Source organism: Polypterus senegalus, chromosome 13 (genome assembly GCF_016835505.1).
Source record: "Polypterus senegalus isolate Bchr_013 chromosome 13, ASM1683550v1, whole genome shotgun sequence".
Classification (NCBI taxonomy): domain Eukaryota; kingdom Metazoa; phylum Chordata; class Cladistia; order Polypteriformes; family Polypteridae; genus Polypterus; species Polypterus senegalus.
In genome coordinates this window covers 136830401-136851913 of record NC_053166.1, presented here as the reverse complement: position 1 = coordinate 136851913, position 21513 = coordinate 136830401, and the positions used below count along the sequence as shown (strand labels likewise).

Here is a 21513-nt window from a genome sequence, read left to right as displayed (position 1 = left end):
AAACGCTCAATTCCTAACTACCCTTGACATGACAAAAGGGTATTGGCAAATTCCCTTAACGGATTCTGCAAAAGAAAAAACAGCGTTTAGCACTCCCAGTGGACATTGGCAGTATAGGGTCCTTCCATTTGGTTTGCACGGGCCCAGCTACTTTCCAGCGCCTGGTAGACACACTGCTACGGCCCCACAATTCCTTTGTGCGCTACCTAGATGACGTTGTCATCTATTCCAGCACATGGAAGGATCATGTACAGCAGGTGAAAACGGTGCTTTCCACACTGGCAGCAGCAGGGCTGCGTATTAATCCAAGGAAATGTTTCTTTGGATTGAAAGAAGCCAAATATTTGGGCTACCTAGTGGGGGGAGGTGTCGTGAAGCCACAATGTCTTAAAATTGATGCCATCATTAATTGGCCCCGTCCGATAAATAAGCGGCAAGTACAAGCATTTTTGGGATTAGCTGGATACTATCGTCGTTTTGTACCTCATTTCTCAGAAATTGCTACGCCTTATCCAATTTGACAAAGAAGCGAGCACCTGTTAAAGTGGTATGGGATGATAAAGTAGATAAAGCATTTGGTGACTTAAAATTGGCCCTTACGTCAGCACCTGTATTAAAATCTCCTGATTTTTCTCTTCCTTTGTTCTCCAGACCGATGCATCGGCCACAGGATTGGGTGCCGTGTTGAGCCAATGTATCGACGGTGCTGAACACCCCATTATGTATCTGAGCCGGAAACTGCTGGACCGGGAGATGAAGTATGCTGCGGTGGAGCGTGAGGCTCTGGCGATTAAGTGGGCTATTACATCATTAAGGTACTACCTATTGGGGCGAGAGTTCACTCTGATAACGGATCATGCCGCTTTACAGTGGATGTCCCTTCATCGAGTCAATCCTCGTGTCACTAGGTGGTTTTGGATCTTCAACCATACCGCTTTAGCGCTACTTATCGTAGGGGTTCCTTACAGGCCAACGCAGATGCTCTCTCCCGGGTCCACGACCTCTCGGTGCAGATCGCCCGACCGGATGGGTCTGGGCTGAGGGGGGGGTCATGTCACACACGTGCGAGTAGGAGGCAGTCAAAGAGCCTAAAGGTGAGTGAAATCTCGCGAGACAAGGGTTTATCACGTGGTACTTACCTGAACCTCTTTCTATCTACAGAAAACCGGAAGAAAAATAAAACACTTTCCAGTTCAAGTCCAAAATGGCCGCGATGACGCCACTTCCGGTTCCAGTCTGATGACGTCATTTCCGGTTCCACACTCGATTATTCTGGTCTACTCTTGGTGACATTGGTTCCATGGTCCCGCCTCCAATCATCACTTCCTGACAACCATTTCCTTTCCCATCATCCCATCTGTTATAAAACGCCATCTTGTTGCAGTCATGTATTCACTTTGTACTGAAAAGTCATTTTGAATCAACTTTTTCATTCTCTGTCTGGACGACAATATATGGGGACAAAACCCCCAAACCTTTTCTAGTTTGAAGAGACTCTTTATTTATTACAATATATATAGTGGCAGTAGGGGGCACTAGTGCTCCCTTGAACCCTCAGGTACAACTCCAGACCCCAGGTAAAAGTCCAAGACTCTTTATTGTTTAACAACAATGTGCACAAAGCACCCTCCACACTACTCATCAATATTAAACCAATATAGCACACTATTCTCTCCTCCTCACCCAGACACTTAGCCACCCTACCTCCCAGCTCAGCTCAGTGTCTGGACTGGCCCATAGTCCTTTTATAGCCCCTGACCCGAGGCTGTCCTGTCCAATCAGACCACAGTTCCTTATTCCTTCCAGGTCAGGGCAAACAATCCTTTTCTTCACCCCGGGAGCATGTCATTCCTTCCCATCACATGACATTATATATATATATACTAGCAGAATACCCGCGCTTCGCAGCGGAGAAGTAGTGTGTTAAAGAAGTTATGAAAAAGAAAAGGAAACATTTTAAAAATAACGTAAGATGATTGTTAATGTAATTGTTTTGTCACTGATATGAGTGTTGCTGTCATATATATATATAGACACAGACACACACACATACACAGACACATACATATACATATATATGCATATACATATATATATATGCATATATATATATATATATGCATATACATATATATATATATATATATATATATATATATATATATATATATATATATATATATATATATATATATATATATATATATATATATATATATATATATATATATATATATATATATACACACATATATACATATGCATATATAGCAAAACACCCGCGCTTTGCAGCAGAGAAGTAGTGTGTTAAAGAAGTAATGAAAAAGAAAAGGAAACATTTTAATAATAATGTAACATGATTGACAATGTAATTGTTTTGTCATTGTCATGAGTGTTGCTGGCATATTATATATATATATATATATATATATATATATATATATATATATATATATATATATATATATATATATATATATACACACACATATCTACATATATACAGACACACACATATCTACATATATACAGACACACACATATCTACATATATACAGACACACATTTACATACACCTATATCTATCTATCTATATATACATAGATATATATCTATATATATCTATATATCTATCTATATATATACACATATCTCCTTTGGGGTGCGAGGAGCTGTTGCTGGGGGTGCCAGAATCCACTGAGGAAGAAAAATTTAAAACATTATTTGTACAAAATCTTAATTTATCTATCCATTCCTAAATAATTAAATGGGCAGGCTATTTCAGTATCAGTGCAATATGCTGCTTGTTAAAACGGATGACTCGTAATCTTACGTGCACTTAGTGCTGCGTGGGTATTATGAACTATCGTATTTGTTCAAGTTCTATTTAAATTTTAAATATAAGTAATTTTTATTTGGTCGACAGAAATATGTTTAGTAGGAATGAAAGTTAAATTTAATCATCATTGCATAAATTTTTCTTCACCATAGAAATTTAAAGACTAAATCCAACTTCCAATCCTACCAAAGATATTTCTGGCGACTAAATAGAACCTACTGTAGTATATCCAAATTCGAGCTATTGAGCTGTCGCCTGCCTGCGTCACCTAAGCCGCTCTTACTTTTTCCGTTCATTTAATCTTGGCTAGTCGCGAAATATTATAACATGGAAGGAGGATTACACCGAGTATGGCTTTACCAAAACAATCATTGATGTCGAATAAAGTATCTATGACTCCTAAAGCTTAAATTGGTGATCTGGTTTTCTGCTAACATCATATTTTTCATACTTCTTCCCAAACAGGGGTTGAGAGTAAAATGAATCATTAAGCTGATATATATATATTGAATATATTGAAATAGTTTTACTATCAAATAATGCAAACAGTACGCTGCACGTGCTTCCCCTAATTCTGGGCTCATCAGGCAGTACAAGCGACTGCACCCACTCTCGCTAATCGAACCTAAGACGTCAGCGTTAAAGGTGAAGCCTCTCATGTTGCGCTATGGTGTGTGGGTCGTTTATTTGACAGTATTGTAGATCGGGTATATATATATATATATATATATATATATATATATATATATATATATATATAAAACTTTTCAGAATGCAACGTATAGTTTTGTCCAGGAGGAAAGCAATGTTGCCTCAAATCAATGGCAACCTTTTGTAGGGTGTGTCCCGGAGACTTATTAATTGTCATCGCGAAGCAGAGCCTTACTGGAAATTTGAGGCATTTCAATTCAAATGGGAGATCAGAGGGTATAACGGTGATGCCAGCAATACATTCAGAGTGTGGCACTCTGCTTTTTCTGTGTAGCTGCCTTCACACAGCCTCTCCGCTGCTTTATAAACAACGCCATGGAAAGCCATCACCTTGTAAATTGTGTAATGCGCTTTTTGAACAGGTTTGATGCATGGAAGTGATCACTGCATGACTGCGCTCAGTAAGTTCTCGTGAGCTGCTATCTTGTGTGATGTTGCGATGTCTACGGCTTAATTTAATGTTATCTAAGACCCGGTACTTAAAAGTTTCTGGCTGCACTCCGGTTGTAATATGACGAAGCTGCGCGAGCTCACTTTTGAGAATGCAAGTATAGTTGTCCAGGAGAAAAGCAATCTTGCCTGAAATCAATGGCATCGTTTTGTAGGGTCTGTCCTTGAGACTTATTACTTGTCATCACGCAGCTGAGCCTTACAGGAAATTGGAGGTATCTGAATTGAAATGGGAGATTAGAGGGTATAAAGGGGGCGCGAGGAATACATTGAGTGTGGAGAAACTCTAGAGACAGTGTGTGTATTAACTTGTGGATTTTTCTGTGAGTATTTGGTGGGAGTGTGATGAAGTTGCTTCGGAAGACGCCGTAGCATGAGCTCAGCTCAGAGCGAAATGAGGTAAATGGGAGGGGATATGATGACGTGACTCCTCCAACCGTGTTAACTGTCAATCCCCCACAAACACAGTCTCTCGGAATTTGCATAAGCACACCCCTTCACCTGCAATTTTAACTTAGTTACAAAGTGATCAAAACTCGCTTATATCCTCGCCCTCTCATTAAACTTGTATCCCGCATTACCCGTGGGCATGAGAAACACCAGCGGCACCCTGTCTATTAACTTAATTTAAAGTTTAGGTTTACACCTTTCTTTCCGAAGTAGCAGCACTCATTAATATGGTAGTATATGTCACTCGCTTGCTTCTTATTGTTTCGCTGCCTTCTCAATTATATAATGCATGTTTTTATAAAGCATGTTTTCTTCAGCGTGTTTTGGAGCTCTTCCTGGTTTTCTACGTAGTGCGTTGACAGTCAGTTCACGTGATTACGTGGGAGGCGTGATGATGTCACACGAAACTCTGCCCCCCACGGAACTGGCTGAACTCCATTACAGTAAATGGAGAAAAATATCTTCCAGTTTTGACCATTACGCGTAGAATTTCGAAATGAAACCTGCCCAACTTTTGTAAGGAAGCTGTAAGGAATGAGCCTGCCAAATTTCAGCCTTCCACCCACACGGGAAGTTGGAGAATTAGTGATGAGTCAGTCAGTCAGTGAGTGAGTCAGTGAGGGCTTTGCCTTTTATTAGTATAGATAGAGATATATATATATATATATATATATATATATATATATATATATATATATATATATATATATATATATATATATATATAGTGACTGTTCCCAAAGAATGCCCAGAACCATAGAGTGAAGAAAAAAAGATTTGGAAAGCAACTGGGTAAACAAAGAAAATGGCAGTTAAACCAATGATGATAAAAGTATTATTATTATTTTATTTTTTTTTTTTAAAAGATCCTCAAGTTCCTTTGAAAACTACAATTTCTGCATGCTATACCTGTCGATTTTATCAAACAATATTTATAAATTGGCATTACGTAATATGTATGGTGCAGACCACTTCTTGGTTAGATATGCTGCGTAATCATGAATTCTGGTTTAACTTTGTAGCTAATCATTTGTTTTAAGCATGGTTGTCTCCCTCTTAATGTCATATGATCAGCAGATTTATCACTGCACTTTACTTCAAGATATGTAAAGCTTTTATCTGTTTACCAAAATGCAGCTGTGGATTGATTGAACATATGATATTGAATATGATGTCCCAAACACAGATTAAAATGCCAGCTTTCTTTACATATTTTCTTGTAAAAGAAATGCAGGGATATGAATGTATTGATATGTATATCGGGGTCAGGGAGGGGTATGAACCAGGAGAGTTGTGTTTTGAGGTTTCTTTTTTGTTTTTTTTTTTTACCCCAAAATTCTTTATTTCATTTGAGTATGGCACACATCCTTATCTTTCTTTAAACTAAACACAAATGGCAGGGAACATATTCATGTGTAATATACAATATTATAAAACATCCACTGGTATTTATTTTTTTCCTCTTCACATATCTGCCACAGACACATCTTTAGCAAATCTCTTTTTCATTTTTTGTCACATGCGTGTCTAGCTGTACTGGTAAACTAAACAAAGCATCTTTTATGAAGATGAACTAATGTTCAATGGAGTTTTTCAAAATGAATCAAATTTAAAAGCTAGAACTACTCAAAATTAGAAAACAATGACTGTGTGAAAGCCAATTAAATAATACACTTGTTTTCTGAATACATTCAACATGTGTTTCTGTATAAAATGTAATCATTTATTGAGAAAACACAAAGTTAATGGTATATTTGTCTTGCAGGGGGCCAGACTTGATTCTCAAATGAGAATACTGTACAAGTCTGGGGACAACCCATTATAAAGTTTGCAGTGAATAGCAATGAAATCCCATGCTGCAATTCTACACCTGTAGTTCTTCTTACTAAAACACCCATCCCCAAATTCTCCAGTCCATGCGTTTTAAACCACCACCAGGCCTTCAGGGAGAGAGCAAAAGATCCTGAACAAAAGACTTGATGTCAAGAGAAAATAAAAACCTAAAATTGATGTTTTCTAGTCAGGAGCTCAGTAGCACAAGGTACTGAAGCTTAATTAATGTACATGTTGTAACTAGCACTGAGACAGTGGAGACAGACAGACAGACCACAACAGCTACTGGGCTCCACATATTTGAGAAGTGCGCCTGTCTGGTACAATATCTTTCTGTTATTTTAGCTATTATATTAGTATATGACAAAAGAACAAACCGAGTTTAGATAAGCATTGTCTTCTATGGATATACAGCATATTAAAACGCTGTGGCTATTGCCATGGCATGTTTGAATTTCCAATTACACAGTAATGTTAAATTTCTTTAGTTATTCATTTAGCTGTGCAGTCTAAAAATAGGATGTTGTGTGGCCTCATCTGTGCATCTACTGGTGATGTTAGGCAGATTTCATAAGAGTGTTTTGAGTACTGAAATCTACATCTCCTGTGGCTCTTCGTTATCAGCCCTCTCAACTAATGTCCTTTTGAAAGAGTGTGACACACAGTTTACTTCAAATGCATAGACGTTTCATCGAAAACAGAAGCTTGCTTTCTATCTGACCAGATTAACGAGAGCACCTTTGATCTTTGCAGTTCAAAATCACTACCCCTCCTTTGAGCACTGCCTTCATGAGACTTTGGATTAATTTACAAATATGACACTCAGTGAGCCATCTAATTGTTCCCACCGGTTTAAACCAAAATTCAGTTATGGTTGTCTCCAGAAATATATATTTTAAATCTGGCTTCAGCGAAACTAATGACATACATATATCCTATATTAACTTAAGGGTACGTCACCCCATATATATTACAGGAAATTTTAAATATATAAAATATATACATGTGTGTATATATACACACACACACACACACATACATATACACAGACCCACATACACACTGCATATATACATTTTATTGCCTTTTGACAAACAATTTCTTACCTCACAAGAATTTATTCAGAGAAAGAGGTGCCCATTATGCACCATACACCAAGCCTTGTTGTAGAGAATGTCGAGATACATGGAATCCATTTTGACTATGAAAAAGTAAACCTTATTGTTCAAGGCAAGAATTTCTTCTGTTTGGTGTAACAGACATTAACTTCATGCACATAAAGAAATAAATTGTAGTGCATCATTGTTATACTTAACATTCATTTTTCTAATGCTTTACAATATACTCTCATATAGTAAACTATATATCAGGATAATATTGCATTGTGGGGTCCCTGACCATTACATCTACTCATAAATGTAGAAGGCACTAACATTCAAACATTTGATGCATAAAAATGCAAGAGACTGTCATAATATTAGTCATCCTCAGTCCAACTGGGAAAAAAAAATACTTTTTTTGTTTTTTTTAAACTGTCCATCAGTGTGTCATCAGTACAGTGGAACCTCGGTTCACGAACGTCTCGGTTTACGACCAAAACGTTCACCAAACTTTTGCCTCGGTTCACGACCACACACTCGGTATACGAACAAGCCAGTTTCCCTTTCGGTTAGTACATGTTCAGTCTCTCCCTGTGCAGCGGGCAAGAGAGAGAGAGCGACACACATACACAAGGCACGGGAGACAGAGGCACACACACACAGCCGCTCCAGGCTCCCGAAAGAGATACACGCACACACGAAAGAGAGAAAGAGCGAGTGAGAGAGCGAGCGAGTGCTGGACGCATAAGGTAGAAAAGGTTTGTTTTTGTTTTCAGTTCTGTTTACAGCGATCAGTTCATAGCGTGCATTTTGGCAATGTTACTTTTCTTGGTGGTTTATTAAATTACGGATTTTTCAAATGTTCGTTTTTTTCCCAGTGCTTAACACTCATTAAAAAAAAAAGTGTTTTTAGCGAGCGGTTCCTAGCACTATAGCGCAAACTACTGTAGCGTTAGTTTTCTCTGTTGTTCAAGGTTTTCTCAGTGTTATTCAGTGTTTTTACATTTAGTTTACTATTACATTGTGCATTCTATGGTATAATTAACTGTATTTGTGCTTAAAAACTAAAAAAATATATATTTACATACAGTTTGTATGGTCTGGAACGGATTAATTGTCTTTACATACAATCCTATGGTGAAAATTGCTTCGGTTCACGACCAAATCGGTTTACAACCAGAGTTTTGGAACGAATTATGGTCGTGAACCGAGGTTCCACTGTACTTGTTTAAATTATGTGAGGTTTCTGAACTCTGTTGACCCCCCAACCCCCACACAACAGGACGACACACTGAAGCTTGATTGCCCCATCCGTGGAAGGGTACCTGTTGCTCACCTGCAACAAGCCGATAGCACCTTGGATTTCACATTCAAAACAAGCCCATGTCACAAATGACTCTAACTATCTGGAGAGAAAGTAACCGAACTTTAAAACACCACATTTTTTAATTAAGGATTGTTTCCTGTATTGGGCGATTTTTGATTGCATGGGCGATGGGCATATTGAGCAACCAGTGGTACCAAGTGGGCACAGGGAGAAGGTTTTAAAAATTGCTCACAGTCACATTTTGGGGGGTCACTTTGGCACAGAAAAGAAGAGAGTATGCTTTTCAAAAAGCTTTTATTGGGTGAATATGGGCCAGATGTGGAGCAATTCTGTTAGAACTGCCCAGACTGCCAAATGATTTCTGCTCACAGACCCGTCAGGGCTTCCCTTTTACTGATGCCTATTTTAGATATCCCTTTTGAGAAGGTGGGATTAGACATTGTTGGCCTGCTTCCCAAGAGAAAAAGTGGCTTTCAGTATATACTTGTGTTAGTCGATTACGTCAGAAGATACCCAGAAGTGGCCATGCTGCAGCATGAGGACACCTGATCTGTTGCAAAAGCTCTCTTAGAAATGTTCACACATATTGGCATCCCTCGTGAGATTTTAACTGATCAAGGCACGCCCTTTATGTCTCGCGTCATGAAGCAACAATGCAAAAGTTTTCCAAGTAAGCAGTTACACTTCATGGTTTATCTTCAGCAGACGAATGGCCTGAATGAACGATTTAATAAAAAAACATGATTTGGCGGGTGGCCCTCCCAAGCATCAACTAGGTCAAGATCTTTCGAAATATTATTTGGCCATTGACCTAGCAAAGTGTTGGACATTTTTCAGGAAGAATGGACGGGGATTCACGAGACACCTCTGGGGGAGGAGGCTTACCCTGGTGACTGACCACACCGGGGTTCAGTGGCTATACAAACAGAAGGGTATGAATGCCCGGCAGTGAATGCCTGAAAATGCAAGAGACTGTCATATTAGTCATCTTTACTCCAAATGAAAAAAAATAATTTTTTTTTTTTTTTAAACTGTCCATGGGTATGTGTCACCAGTACTTGTTTATACTATAATACACGACTAATGTATGTTTTGTGATCACTTGACATTTATCCCTTTGAAACGCTACCACATCACGACTCCCACCTTCTACTTGCATTATCAGACCATGCTGTATTCTGCTAGTTCTGCTATGTATGTATAGTCAGACTTTCCAGACTTCAGTGTCATCTGTGGGAGTCTGACACATCTTCCTAAAGGAAAACCTCCTCAGTTCTAAATATTTGACAGTTTCTTAAAGCTTGATTCTACACCAGCAACATAAGACATAAATCAATATTAAGCTAACAACAAACAATTATTGAGTTCATTAAAGCAGTCTATAGTTAGCAGCATTTCAGTAAAGAACAAGGCCAAACAATGAAGCAGCCAAGTAGACAAATTTAAAGTCCATACAAAACTATCTGAATACTACACATTCGGGTTTGTTTATAATAAGCTATATTCTTTCATATTTAACATTTTTGCTACAGAGTACTGTTAATATTTTACCAAATTAGACTGACGTTGCCTATCAGACACCAAACAAAGTGCCCCTGCTAATTTTCATGAGGTCAAAGGCTAAGTCTGTCTTGTTGAACTATAAACCTATCAATATGCCCAAGCTGAAATTAGTACATTTTTTATTTTGCTGAAATAACAAATGTACATCTTCACAGCTCCCTCTTCCAGAAAATATGTCTGTCTTTATATTGTAGAGAAATGTCAGAAAAAGATTATCAGATTGAAATATTTTAGAAACTACTAAATCAAGAACAGAAATCAACATACCAAAATGTTGTAGTTAGTGCTATAAAAAAACTACAGGTTACAGTCGGCAATTTGTCCTTACTTACATTAAAATACAATATACTGTGTGCATATATACTTAGACATACAAAAACAAAACAAAATTCTCAACAAGGCACTGGAAAATTTAGCAGTGTTAAAGGCAACCCTAGTGTAGAATGGGACAGATACAAAAATAAGTTCAATGTATAAAAGAAGCATCAGCTTCACTTCTTATTTTTGTCTTAGCAAAAACTGCACTTATAACTTCTACTTCAATATTGTACTGTATCAAAGTAGTTAACTGTATAACAAAAATATACTGCTACATATACAATTCTATTAATTGCCTATTAAATAAAGAGTAAAGAAATATAATAATTAAACAATTATTTGTTCTCTCTTCCAAAACACCATTATTGATAGCCAAGTTGAGCATAAGAAGTTTGACAAATGAAAGAAGACCACTCAGTCCATCAAACTGCTGTGGTTAGGTAAGTTGAGCCAATACCGCATCCAGATACTTTGTAAAAGCTGTCAAGTTTTAATCTCCACCTAGATGACTTTGTGGTTGACTTAGTGTAAAACTGCTACAGTAGATTAAGAGAAACCCTACAACAAATGACAATGTACCCTGAAGGAATGAAGTTTCAAAAATGCTGATATTAAAGATAAATGGTGTAATATGCCATTACTTACTCAAACAAAAGTACCAAAACAGAGTTTTGACTGGTTTAACAAAACAAGAAATATTCCACTGTTAAGTTGTGAAATGCTTTTGTTAGAATAACTAGGGATGTCATGTGTATATACTAATTCTGAATGCAAACGTGTACTATAGCTTGAATAATCAGCATTGACAATCATGTTGAACGTCTCCCATTAACACTGTGCTAGTGTTACTCCAGATTCAATATGTCACTTACAGTGAGCATTTAGCTTTAGCATTTTTGGTGGAAATAAAATGGACAGCAGTGTAAATTTTGGGGGAACGTGTTTTATACATAAGAAAAACTCAGAATATAGCAATGATCTGTTCTAACATCTTTAACTAAAAGCAGACTAGGCAACATTAAATGCAGAATTATGCCACCTAAGTCTGTTAATGAGGCTGCATCACTTTTAACCTTTGAATACAACTTTTAAAAAATATTACTGAACATATAAAAATATAATAAATGATTAATATACTGCTTTCTAAGGTACTGGTCTTTGTTGTTTTCATAACGCATTACTTTCCATTTTTTAAGTCAGGTCTCTTCCACGAATCATGTAACAATGATCAGTTCTACATTACTGCTTTCAATTTGCACATTATTTTGATTATTGCATCTCTGATTTTGGTTGATACTGTATTATAATGATTTTCTCTACAGTACTTCTAGAAAGTACTTTCTAATAATGTGTGCTGTTGATTGTCTCGTTGAAAAGAGCCAATCTTAGTGGGCTACTGGTAATATTAAATATAGGAATTTGCTTAGTTATTATAAAATATTTTGCTTTAGACAGCCTAAAAGAATACATAGTTAAACAACTAATGGAAGTCACTGTCTTATTCTCTTGCAAGCTCATTTTCTGAATGGAACATTCTATCCTATATTCACTGTAACAAATGAAATAAACACCATTTGCTTGTCTGACTGCTTGTTAACAGCAAGTACAACAAAATTAATGTAACACAAATAAAGAAGCCTGCAACTGAAACATCATAGATAAGAGGTTTCTTCTGTTCCAAGTTTTTCTCTTCATTTTTTATTCTTTGTTATTGCTTTGAATTACAATAAAGGATGAAAATGAAGTAACTGAAACATACAATTTATTGTGGTATAAATCTTACTCATTGTTTAAACCTTTTGCCATTATAGTAACTGTGCTGCTTAGAAACAGAAGAAATGGTACTACACAAAAAAAAATAAATTCAGATTGGAATAACTGAGGAGCTTTGAATTAAAAATCTCTGAGGAGACCACTAATGTAACACTTCTGTGGACTAAGCATGGAACTCAACATGAATGTAGAAACATCCAAGGACAACTACAGTAATGTGACAGAAATGTAAGCAAACACAACAGATGGAGACCAAGTCTCTCTGCCATTAATTTTTCTATAGATAACTTTTTAGCAGTAGATGAGGTAAGATGTAATTATCTGACCACAGTCTAAGCAAACTCCAAGTCTAGTCAGTGAAGAGGATGGAATTACTTGGCAAAAATCCAAGGAAGCTGAGGAAGAAAAAAAAAATTCTACAAGTCAATGACTTGACACGCAAAAAGAAAACAAAAAAACTTTATTTTGACCTCTCGTTAACTGTAAGAAACTTTACACAATCCACGGTACGGGTAAAAAAATAAAAGAAACTGAAGGTTTACAGAATACATAAGCGAAATAAATAAAGAAATGCACATCAACAACAAATATATGAAACTGTAAGAGAAGTTGGGGAATCGGGGCGCCCCAGTAGCTGTAATCAATAGTGTAAAACAAGCAAAGCAAGCACAGAAACTTTACCACAAGAAAAGCAACTGACTCATCCAAAACAAATAGTATATCATTACAAAAAAAAGAAAAAAACTAATAGTTATAAATATATGACTAGTTACCATGCAAAACAAAACGACTAATAAGCAAATAAACTTAACCAATTTAATGCTGCCTTAAAAAAATAGATATATATATATTTTTTTTTTTTTTTTGCCCCAATTTAATTCTTAAGCCATGCCAACAATGGGTTAGCATGTCTACTTACCATTATTTAATTCTGCTGCACTTTTAAATAGTTCTGTACTTTAGCCCCATAATTATGCTAGCCACAACTGCACAAAACAGCTCAAAAACACAAGTTTTTTTTAGCAGTCAGCATTTCCACATGGCCAACTGCATTTGTTTAAATAATGTTTCCAAACCCTGAATTTATATTCTGTTCACTGTCTATAATAGAAGCATAACTGTCATTATCATTTTTACTTTGTTCACGCAAATTGAATGGGTTTATTAAAAAAAAGCAAGGCATTCCTGAGAAGTTGCAAAAAGCTTGCTGGAATTCATCAGGTACTGAGAACAATTTGCTAAATGAGCATGTCCTGTGGACAAAGTGAAAGACGTATAATTTAGGAAAATTATCCAAAATAAAAACCACGAAAAACAAAATTATCAGGAGCAAACACAACAAATCGGCAATTAGACATGTTCACCAACTGATCTGAAATACCTTAAAATTGACTTGCCTAATTTGCTCATCTCTGTCTAACAATTGTCAAAACAATAAGGAGTTGCACTACTTCTCTTTCTTTATATTAATGTCAAAACTGGGCAAATCGTTGGTCTGTAAGCACATTAAAGTGCAATGTGGAAATCAGCCCCCCAATGAACAAGTTCAAATGATTGAACACGCAGAAGATAAAAAGACCACTTACTTTGAATTCTCGACTATGCTGTGGGGTGTATTCAAATGTCCACAATGAACGGACAAGGCGACCCAGCTGCTCCGTGACCTCCCCTCTGTCGAGGGTTGTTTTTTTCTCGAACAGCACCCCGTTGGATTTGGCCTGTTCGTCGTTCTCCTCCTCCCCTCTATAATGCTCCAGGGCGAGATATTCGGCGAAGAGGTCGGTGTTGCTGAGACACTGCAGGATGGCGTTCATGAAGCAGGTATTACCATGGTTCTTTAGTCCTGCCACGCCGGGAATCCGGTCCCCACTGAAGAGGAAGCCCTGGCACTCGTCACCGTCAGATTTCACAGAGCTCCTCCCGCCCGTCGTAAAGGACGAAAAGCCGCCGTCGTCCTTCTCTTCATCGGTCGCGTGCTCTTCAGTGCCGAAGTGGGAGAGAGTCGAGAGGGTTTTTAGGACCCTGCTCATAAAACTGCCCACGGACCTCACCGAACCCCTGCGAAACAACTTCTTGCTGAACGATTTCTTCTCTTTCGTGGTGACTTTAGACATCCTGGACGACAGTTCCCGAAAGGCTTTTTTAAATGTATAAATAAATAAAATGCGTGTGGCCTGTCTAGTGCAGCCTCAGTGGCGAGTACTTTTGCCTTTCAACTGTAAGGAGCCATTCTAATGCGGGAGTGTGGAGCTGCTATGTCGAGTTGCATTCTTCGTTGGGCATCTTTCTCGCGTGCCGTTTCTGCCAAGTACTGACACTTTAGTCGGCAGCTTTTCATGCCTGTAGGCATAAACACAAAAGCGGCGAATCAGTCCAGCAGTTCAACACTTACTAACGCTCCGACAAAGATTCGCAGTCCCCAACCGCAAAGCTCTTCCATTGCGATTCTCCTCACTCGTGCTCGTGTGAGCGCACGCTGTACTTTAAATAAGCATCAAACAACCTGCAACATTCAAACTGTCACTCTCCACATTCATCTGCCCTGCGGTCAGCAAAAAGAAAAGGCTCACTAACTGTTGGATCTTTCCCCCTCAAATGACATTCTCGTGTGCCTGTGTCGCTTCTTTGTCACTTCACTGCAAAAATCAACGTGAGCTGGGAACAGCGGGCGTATCCTGCGTGCTGGACTCGCTAAAAAGGTCCTGAAAATCCCGCTGCTGGCCCACCAGGACTTCGTTTCAGCATACAAAATCACGCGCGCGGAAAATACATCCCTGAGAAGTCGAACGCCCAACAACGCGTCTTCCGCCCAGCTAAAAATCTAGGGGCGCCAGCCTAAAAGAAAAACCATAGCAGTACAGGCCGCTGCCGCTCCATCAGCTGAAATCACTGACTCTGCAGGGCGGTGGTGGTCGTGACGTCACTCGGCCACTAGTGAGGAGTCGGGAGCCTCGCGCAGGTAGTGCCTGTTCATGTCTGCAAGGGGTTATGTACAGTAGTGCAAATGAACTGCATCTGCAGCCGCGGGGTGTCCTATGAAAGATTATTCGTGCCAAAACTAAATGCAATCCAACGTGACAACTATATGGCAATGCAATGTTTTTGCATGCCGTGCATTTCTTTCTGGCGCATTTTTATTGTATCATAATCAAAACATGTATTAATCATTTGATTGATTGCTTTTCACTACAACACACAATTTTCGTGCCAGTTTAAAATGCAATACAAACGCGTATTGCGTTTTAATGCATGCCCATATATCGCGTGTCATACTAAAATCAAAGCAGACGTATTGCATTTCGCCTGCTCCGCCTTTATTACATTTCCATTCAAATTTCATGGTCACTTAATAATCATACCAAAACAAAATGCAAAAAATGACCAATCAACGGCAAAAGGTGGGGCAACAGGCGTCAGCACTTGGGGTAAGAACTGTTCCATTTCTAAACAGTTCTGTATTCTGTTGGCAGACATTCAGTTTTCAGGCCAAATTGGTGTATTTTTAAAAGTGTTGCGAGAGGAAATTTTGATTTGGCCATGGAAGTGGTTTTGTGTTTAAGTATTGCCTAAACGTCAACCCAACCCCATATGTCGATAACGGCAAAATCTAATGGGGGAAGATGTCAACTGCAGCAAAACTCCAACGGGAACTCAGCCCCGAATATCTACAGCCCCAAAACTCCCCCTGGTTGTCAACAGTGCCATTAGGTAGGTTTTCAGCTGTCACTAGACTGGAATTATTTTCAGGACCCAGCAACACTGGTTCTGGCGGCAAGCATAAATTTCGTTTATGTGGGGTGATTAACCAAAACGGTTAGAAGTATATTTTAGGTCTCACAATTGCTCTCTCCATATGTACCGCCTCATGCTATCAGTAGTGACAAGCACAACAAAACTGAAAACTAGAGAAGAAGCAGTCAGTAAGGATCAGGAGAGATCAATTTTCTGTGGCCACCATCTGCAAAACCATTCCCTTTTTGAGGAGTGTCTTGCTGTTGCCTTTCCAGTGTAGCTGTCCTCACTTTTATTTGCACCAAAGCAGGTGAAGTTGATTTACAATCATTTATACTTCCTAACTGGACAGATTGATATCCCTGAAGCTTAACTGACTTGATGTTAGGCTGTGATAATAAAGTGTTCCCTTTTATAAATATATATAGTATATACACTCACTGGCCACTTTATTAGGTACACCTTGCTAGTACTGGGTTGGGCCCATTTGTGCATTCAGAATTGCCATGATTCTTCATGGCATAGATTCAGCAAGGTGTCCCACAAATATTCCTCAAGGATTTTGGTCCATATTGACATGATAGCATCACATACAGTAGATGCTGCAGATTTTTTGGATGAACATCCATGATACGATTCTTCCGTTCCACCACATCACAAAGGTGCTCTGTTGGATTGAAATCTGGGGCCTCATGTATAAACGGTGCATACACACAAAAATGTTGTGTACACCCATTTCCATGCTCACTTCGAAATGTAAAAAAACTAAACTTTGTGTAAAGCCATGCATATTTTCACGGCAGCTTCACCTCATGCATACACAGTTTTCTGCTCGGTTTTGCAAATGGGCGGCACCCAGTGTCAAAGCAATGCTACTGTTTCTGTGTTGTTTTCCTTTCTTTTTTAGGTTCACATTCATGACATGGGCTGCATTATATACAGAGAAATTAATTGTATATTGTTTACAAATTTAAGGCACTTGGTTGTAATCTTTCTGTAACAATGTAATGATGCACGGAATGGCCAAACTATTCTAAATATCAAATTAAACATGTGGGAGCACAGTGAATTCATAACGCAGTGCCCCAACAGGAGCATACAGGCAAGGGATGCCACAAAGGATACATTGCATTTATTATATTATAGTTCTCTGAACATTTTAGAATACCAAGATGCATATGTGGGTGGCACAGTGGTAGCGCTGCTACCTCGCAGTTATGAGACTCGGGTTCACTTCCCGGGTCCTCCCTGTGTGGCGTTTGCTCCAGGTACTCAGGTTTCCTCGCACAGTCCAAAGAAATGCAGGTTAGGTGCACTGGTGATTCTAAAATGTCCCTACTGTGTGCTTAGTGTGTGGGTGGGTGGATGTGTGTGTGTGCCCTGCGGTAGGCTGGCGCCCTGCCCAGGGTTTGTTTTCTGCCTTGCGTCCTGTGTTGGCTGAGATTGGCTCCAGCAGACCCCCATGACCATGTAGTTAGGATATAGCGGGTTGAATGATGGATGGAAGATGCATACTTGATATCATTTACAGGATGAAATGCATTAAACATGTGGGGGCACGGTGGCAGAGTAGTAGCGAATACAAAGACATTTTTTGTGTGGCGATTGGTTACATGGAGAAAGAAAACGGTTGGCACATTTGACAGAAACAGTACTGCTAAAATAAAGAATAAAGAAAGCTCATCCAGAAGAACATCCATTAAATTCCCAGGACACCTTGCGACAACATCTCTAAAAACTGATTGCACAAACACAGAATTCAATGGATGTTCTTCTGAGCAGTGAATGTAATGTATTCTGTGTGCCAATCAATGCCTGCATGCTCCTGTCAGTGTAAAAGATGACCAGAAGCACATACCAATTTAACCTGCTACTTTAGTTACAATGGGGTTTGAGACACTCTAATACATTAAATATCAATTTCAAGATGAAGATTACAATATTCTAATTTAATTACAAAATAAACTATGGGATTAAAGTTTGAGATTAAAGCCACCAAATAGTACGTTTTTCTTGTCTATATTTCACTGAGGTGGACCTAGATTTCACATTCGTTTAAATTCTTTTTACATGTTGTTGACGCCAAATTCTAAACACCATCCAGATGTTGCAGCAGAAATCAAGATGCATCACACCAGGCAACATTTTTCAAATTTTCTATTGTCCAATTATGGTGAGCCCATGTCTGCTTCAAGGTTCAACGTGTTGTGCATTCAGAGATTCTCTTCTGCATAACTCAGTTGTAACGAGTGGTTATTTGAGTTACTGTTGCATTTCTATCAGCTCGAACCAGTCTAGCTATTTTCATCTGGCATCAACAACCATGCCATGTTCAAAGTCACTTAAATTACCTTTCTTTCCAATTCTGGTGTTTGGTTTAAACTTCAGCAGGTCGTCTTGACAATGTCTGCATGCCTAAATGCATTGAGTTGCTGCCATGTGATTAGATGATTACATATTTGTCTTAAGCAGTTTAACAAGTGTACCTAATAAAGTGGCCAGTTTGTGTATGTATCGATATATATGTGTGTGCGTGTGTATAAATAAAACAACAAATTTTATTTATTAGCATATTTTCATACAAACAATTTAGCTCAAAGTGCTTTACAAGATGAAATAAAAAGGAAGATAATATAAACTTGCCAAAAAAATTAAAGGAACACTTTGAAAACACATCAGATTAATGGGGAAAAAAAAACATGCTGTGTATCTATACTGATATGGACTGGGTAATGTGTTAGGAATGAAAGGATGCCACATCATTTGATGGAAATCAAAATTATCAGCTTACAGAGACACAACTTACAGAAACTGAATTCAAAGGCACCACGAAAATCAAAGTGAAAAAATGATGCGGCAGGCTAGTCCATTTTGCCAAAATTTCATTGCAGCAACTAAAAATTGTGCTTCAGTAGTACTTGCATGTATGCATGCCTGACAGTGTTGGGGCATGCTCCTAATTAGACAACGGATGGTGTCCTGTGGGATCTCCTCCCAGATCTGGACCAGGGCATCACTAATCTCCTGGACAGTCTGAGGTGCAACCTGGTGGCATTGGATGGACCGAAACATAACATCCCAGAGGTGTTCTATTGGATTAGGTCAGGCAAGCATGGGGGCCAGTTAATGGTATCAATTCCTTCATCCTCCAGGAACTGCCTACATACTCTCGCCACATGAGGCCAGGCATTGTCGTGCACCAGGAGGAACCCAGGACCCACTGCATCCAAGGCTTTCATCCCGATACCTAATGGCAGTCAAGGTGCCGTTGTCTAGCCTGTAGAGGTCTGTGTGTCCCTCCATGGATATGCCTCCCCAAAGCATCACTGACCCACCACCAAACCAGTCATGCTGAACGATGTTACAGGCAGCATAATGTTCTCCATGGCTTCTCCAGACCCTTTCACGTCTGTCACATGTGCTCAAGGTGAACCTGCTTTCACTTGTGAAAAGCACAGGGGACCAGTGGTGGACCTGCCAATTCTGGCATTCTATGGCAAATGTCAATCGAGCTCCACGGTGCTGGGCAGTGAGCACAGGGCCCACTAGAGGATGTCAGGCCCTTAGGCCACCCACTTAAAGTCTGTTTCTGATTGCTTGGTAAAAGACATTCACACCAGTGGCCTGCTGAAGGTCATTTTATAGGACTCTGGCAGTACTCATCTTGTTCCTCCTTGCCCAAAGGAGCAGATACCAGCCCTGCTAACAAGTTAAGGACCTTCTACGGCCTTATCCAGCACTCCTTGAGTTATTGCTTATTTCCTGGAATCTCCTCCATGCCCTTGAGACCGTGCTGGGAGAAAAAGCAAACCTTCTGGCAATGGAACATAGTGATGTGCCATCCTGGAGAAGTTGGGCTACCTGTACAACCTGTGTTAGGGTTAAGTATCTCCTCATGCTACCAGTAGTGACACTGATTGTAGCCAAATGCAAAAATAGTGAAAAAACAGACAGAAAAGATGAGGAGGGAAAAACGTCAATGGCCTCCACCTGTTAAACCATTCCTGTTTTAGGGGTTGTCTAATTGTTGCCCCTCTAGTGCACCTGTTGTTAATTTCATTAACACCAAAGCAGCTGAAACTGATTAACAACCCCCCTGCTACTTGACTGACCAGATCAATATCCCAGAGGTTTTATTGACTTGATGCTATACTCTGATTAAAAAGTGTTCCTTTAATTTTTTTAGCAGTATATAAAAGATAAACAAAAAAGATTAGGCAATAATAGTATACAGTATATAACAAAGAAAAAGGTAAGGTCAGATAGTCAGGAGGAAACTGTGGAATGGTCTGCATGCTACTGTAAGAGATACCCTTTCAGTCTCAGCTTTTAAATCCTGGCTGAAGATTCACTGCTTCAGTTTAGCATACCCAGACTAAAGCTGCTGATTAACTGTGCATATTGCATCTCTGTTGTTAGTCATTAGCACTAAAACATAAGTAATAATGATAGTTATAATCTGTTACTAACCCTCTGTTACTACTGCTTCTCTCCTCAGTACTCAAATGTAGCACTTGGTGCCACTGTCCTATTGTCAAGTTGTCCGCCTGCCTAAGGAAAAGTAATCTCTGATACAGGAGCAATGGAATCGTCAGGTAGAAGGGTCCTTTCAACATATTGGCCGGCCCACCACTGACTTAGCTATGGAATGGCCAGTGGGGGGAGGCAGCTTGATGGCCAAGATTTACAGGACTCTGAACAAATCTATTACAGTATGTAATATCATCTACTCTTGCATTTTGCTCTGTACTTGTAATATTACTATTGTACTATCGTATTGTATTAAGATTTACCTAATACATACTATGTATTGTATTTACCCCTCTTTAAACACCCACTGCGCACCCAACCTACCTGAAAAAGGGTCTCAATTTGAATTGCCTTTCCCAAGATTTCTTCCTTTTTTTCCCTACAAGTGCTTTTTGTGAGTTTTTTCTTGTCTTCTTACAGAGTCATGGCTGGGGGGTTATCAAAAGATAGGGCCTGTTAAAGTCCATTGTGACTCTCCTTGTGTCATTTTGGGCTATACAAAAATAAATTGCATTGTATTTTATGTATCTGGATCAGGTGGTGGTGGTGTATATCGCCACCACAGAAGAACTGGAAAAGACAGTTGAGAATAGTACAGATTAGTATGGAATTGCACAACCCAGAGGAAAATAATAATTCATTTCCCATGTAGACTAATAGGGATACAGCTAAAATGTAGCTACAAAAAAGCCATTTTTAAATAATGTGTTTTTAGCAGTTATTTAGATTATTCTACAGTATTAGCCTGGCAATTTTTAGTAAAGAATTTTATATTATATTATATTATATTATATTATATTATATTATATTATATTATATTATATATGTAGTCTATTGACAATCATCTGTCTCTTGAAGGCCCTTATAAAGCAACTCATGAACTTCTT

General features: G+C 38.7%; 2 protein-coding genes across 3 annotated transcripts in view; one reads left to right on the top strand and one right to left on the bottom strand.

The window, feature by feature from the left end:
• usp31 (ubiquitin specific peptidase 31) overlaps positions 1-15343 on the bottom strand; it is a 107335-nt gene extending 91992 nt beyond the window's left edge. The window contains exons 1-2 of one of the 2 annotated variants that reach the window (XM_039774318.1): positions 14939-15343; positions 13951-14704 (exon numbers count right to left, since the gene is read on the bottom strand). In XM_039774318.1, coding sequence (XP_039630252.1) covers positions 13951-14478 — 528 coding nt within the window. In that variant the 5' untranslated portion in view covers positions 14479-14704; positions 14939-15343. Of the gene's footprint in view, positions 1-13950 lie in introns of both variants that reach the window. The other variant, XM_039774319.1, reaches the window with a different exon arrangement.
• Positions 14139-21513, top strand: part of LOC120542140 (amiloride-sensitive sodium channel subunit gamma-2-like) — a 34201-nt gene continuing 26826 nt past the window's right edge. The window contains exon 1 of the mRNA XM_039774322.1: positions 14139-14185. The gene's annotated coding sequence lies outside the window, so the exon portion shown is untranslated. The remainder of the gene's footprint in view (positions 14186-21513) is intronic.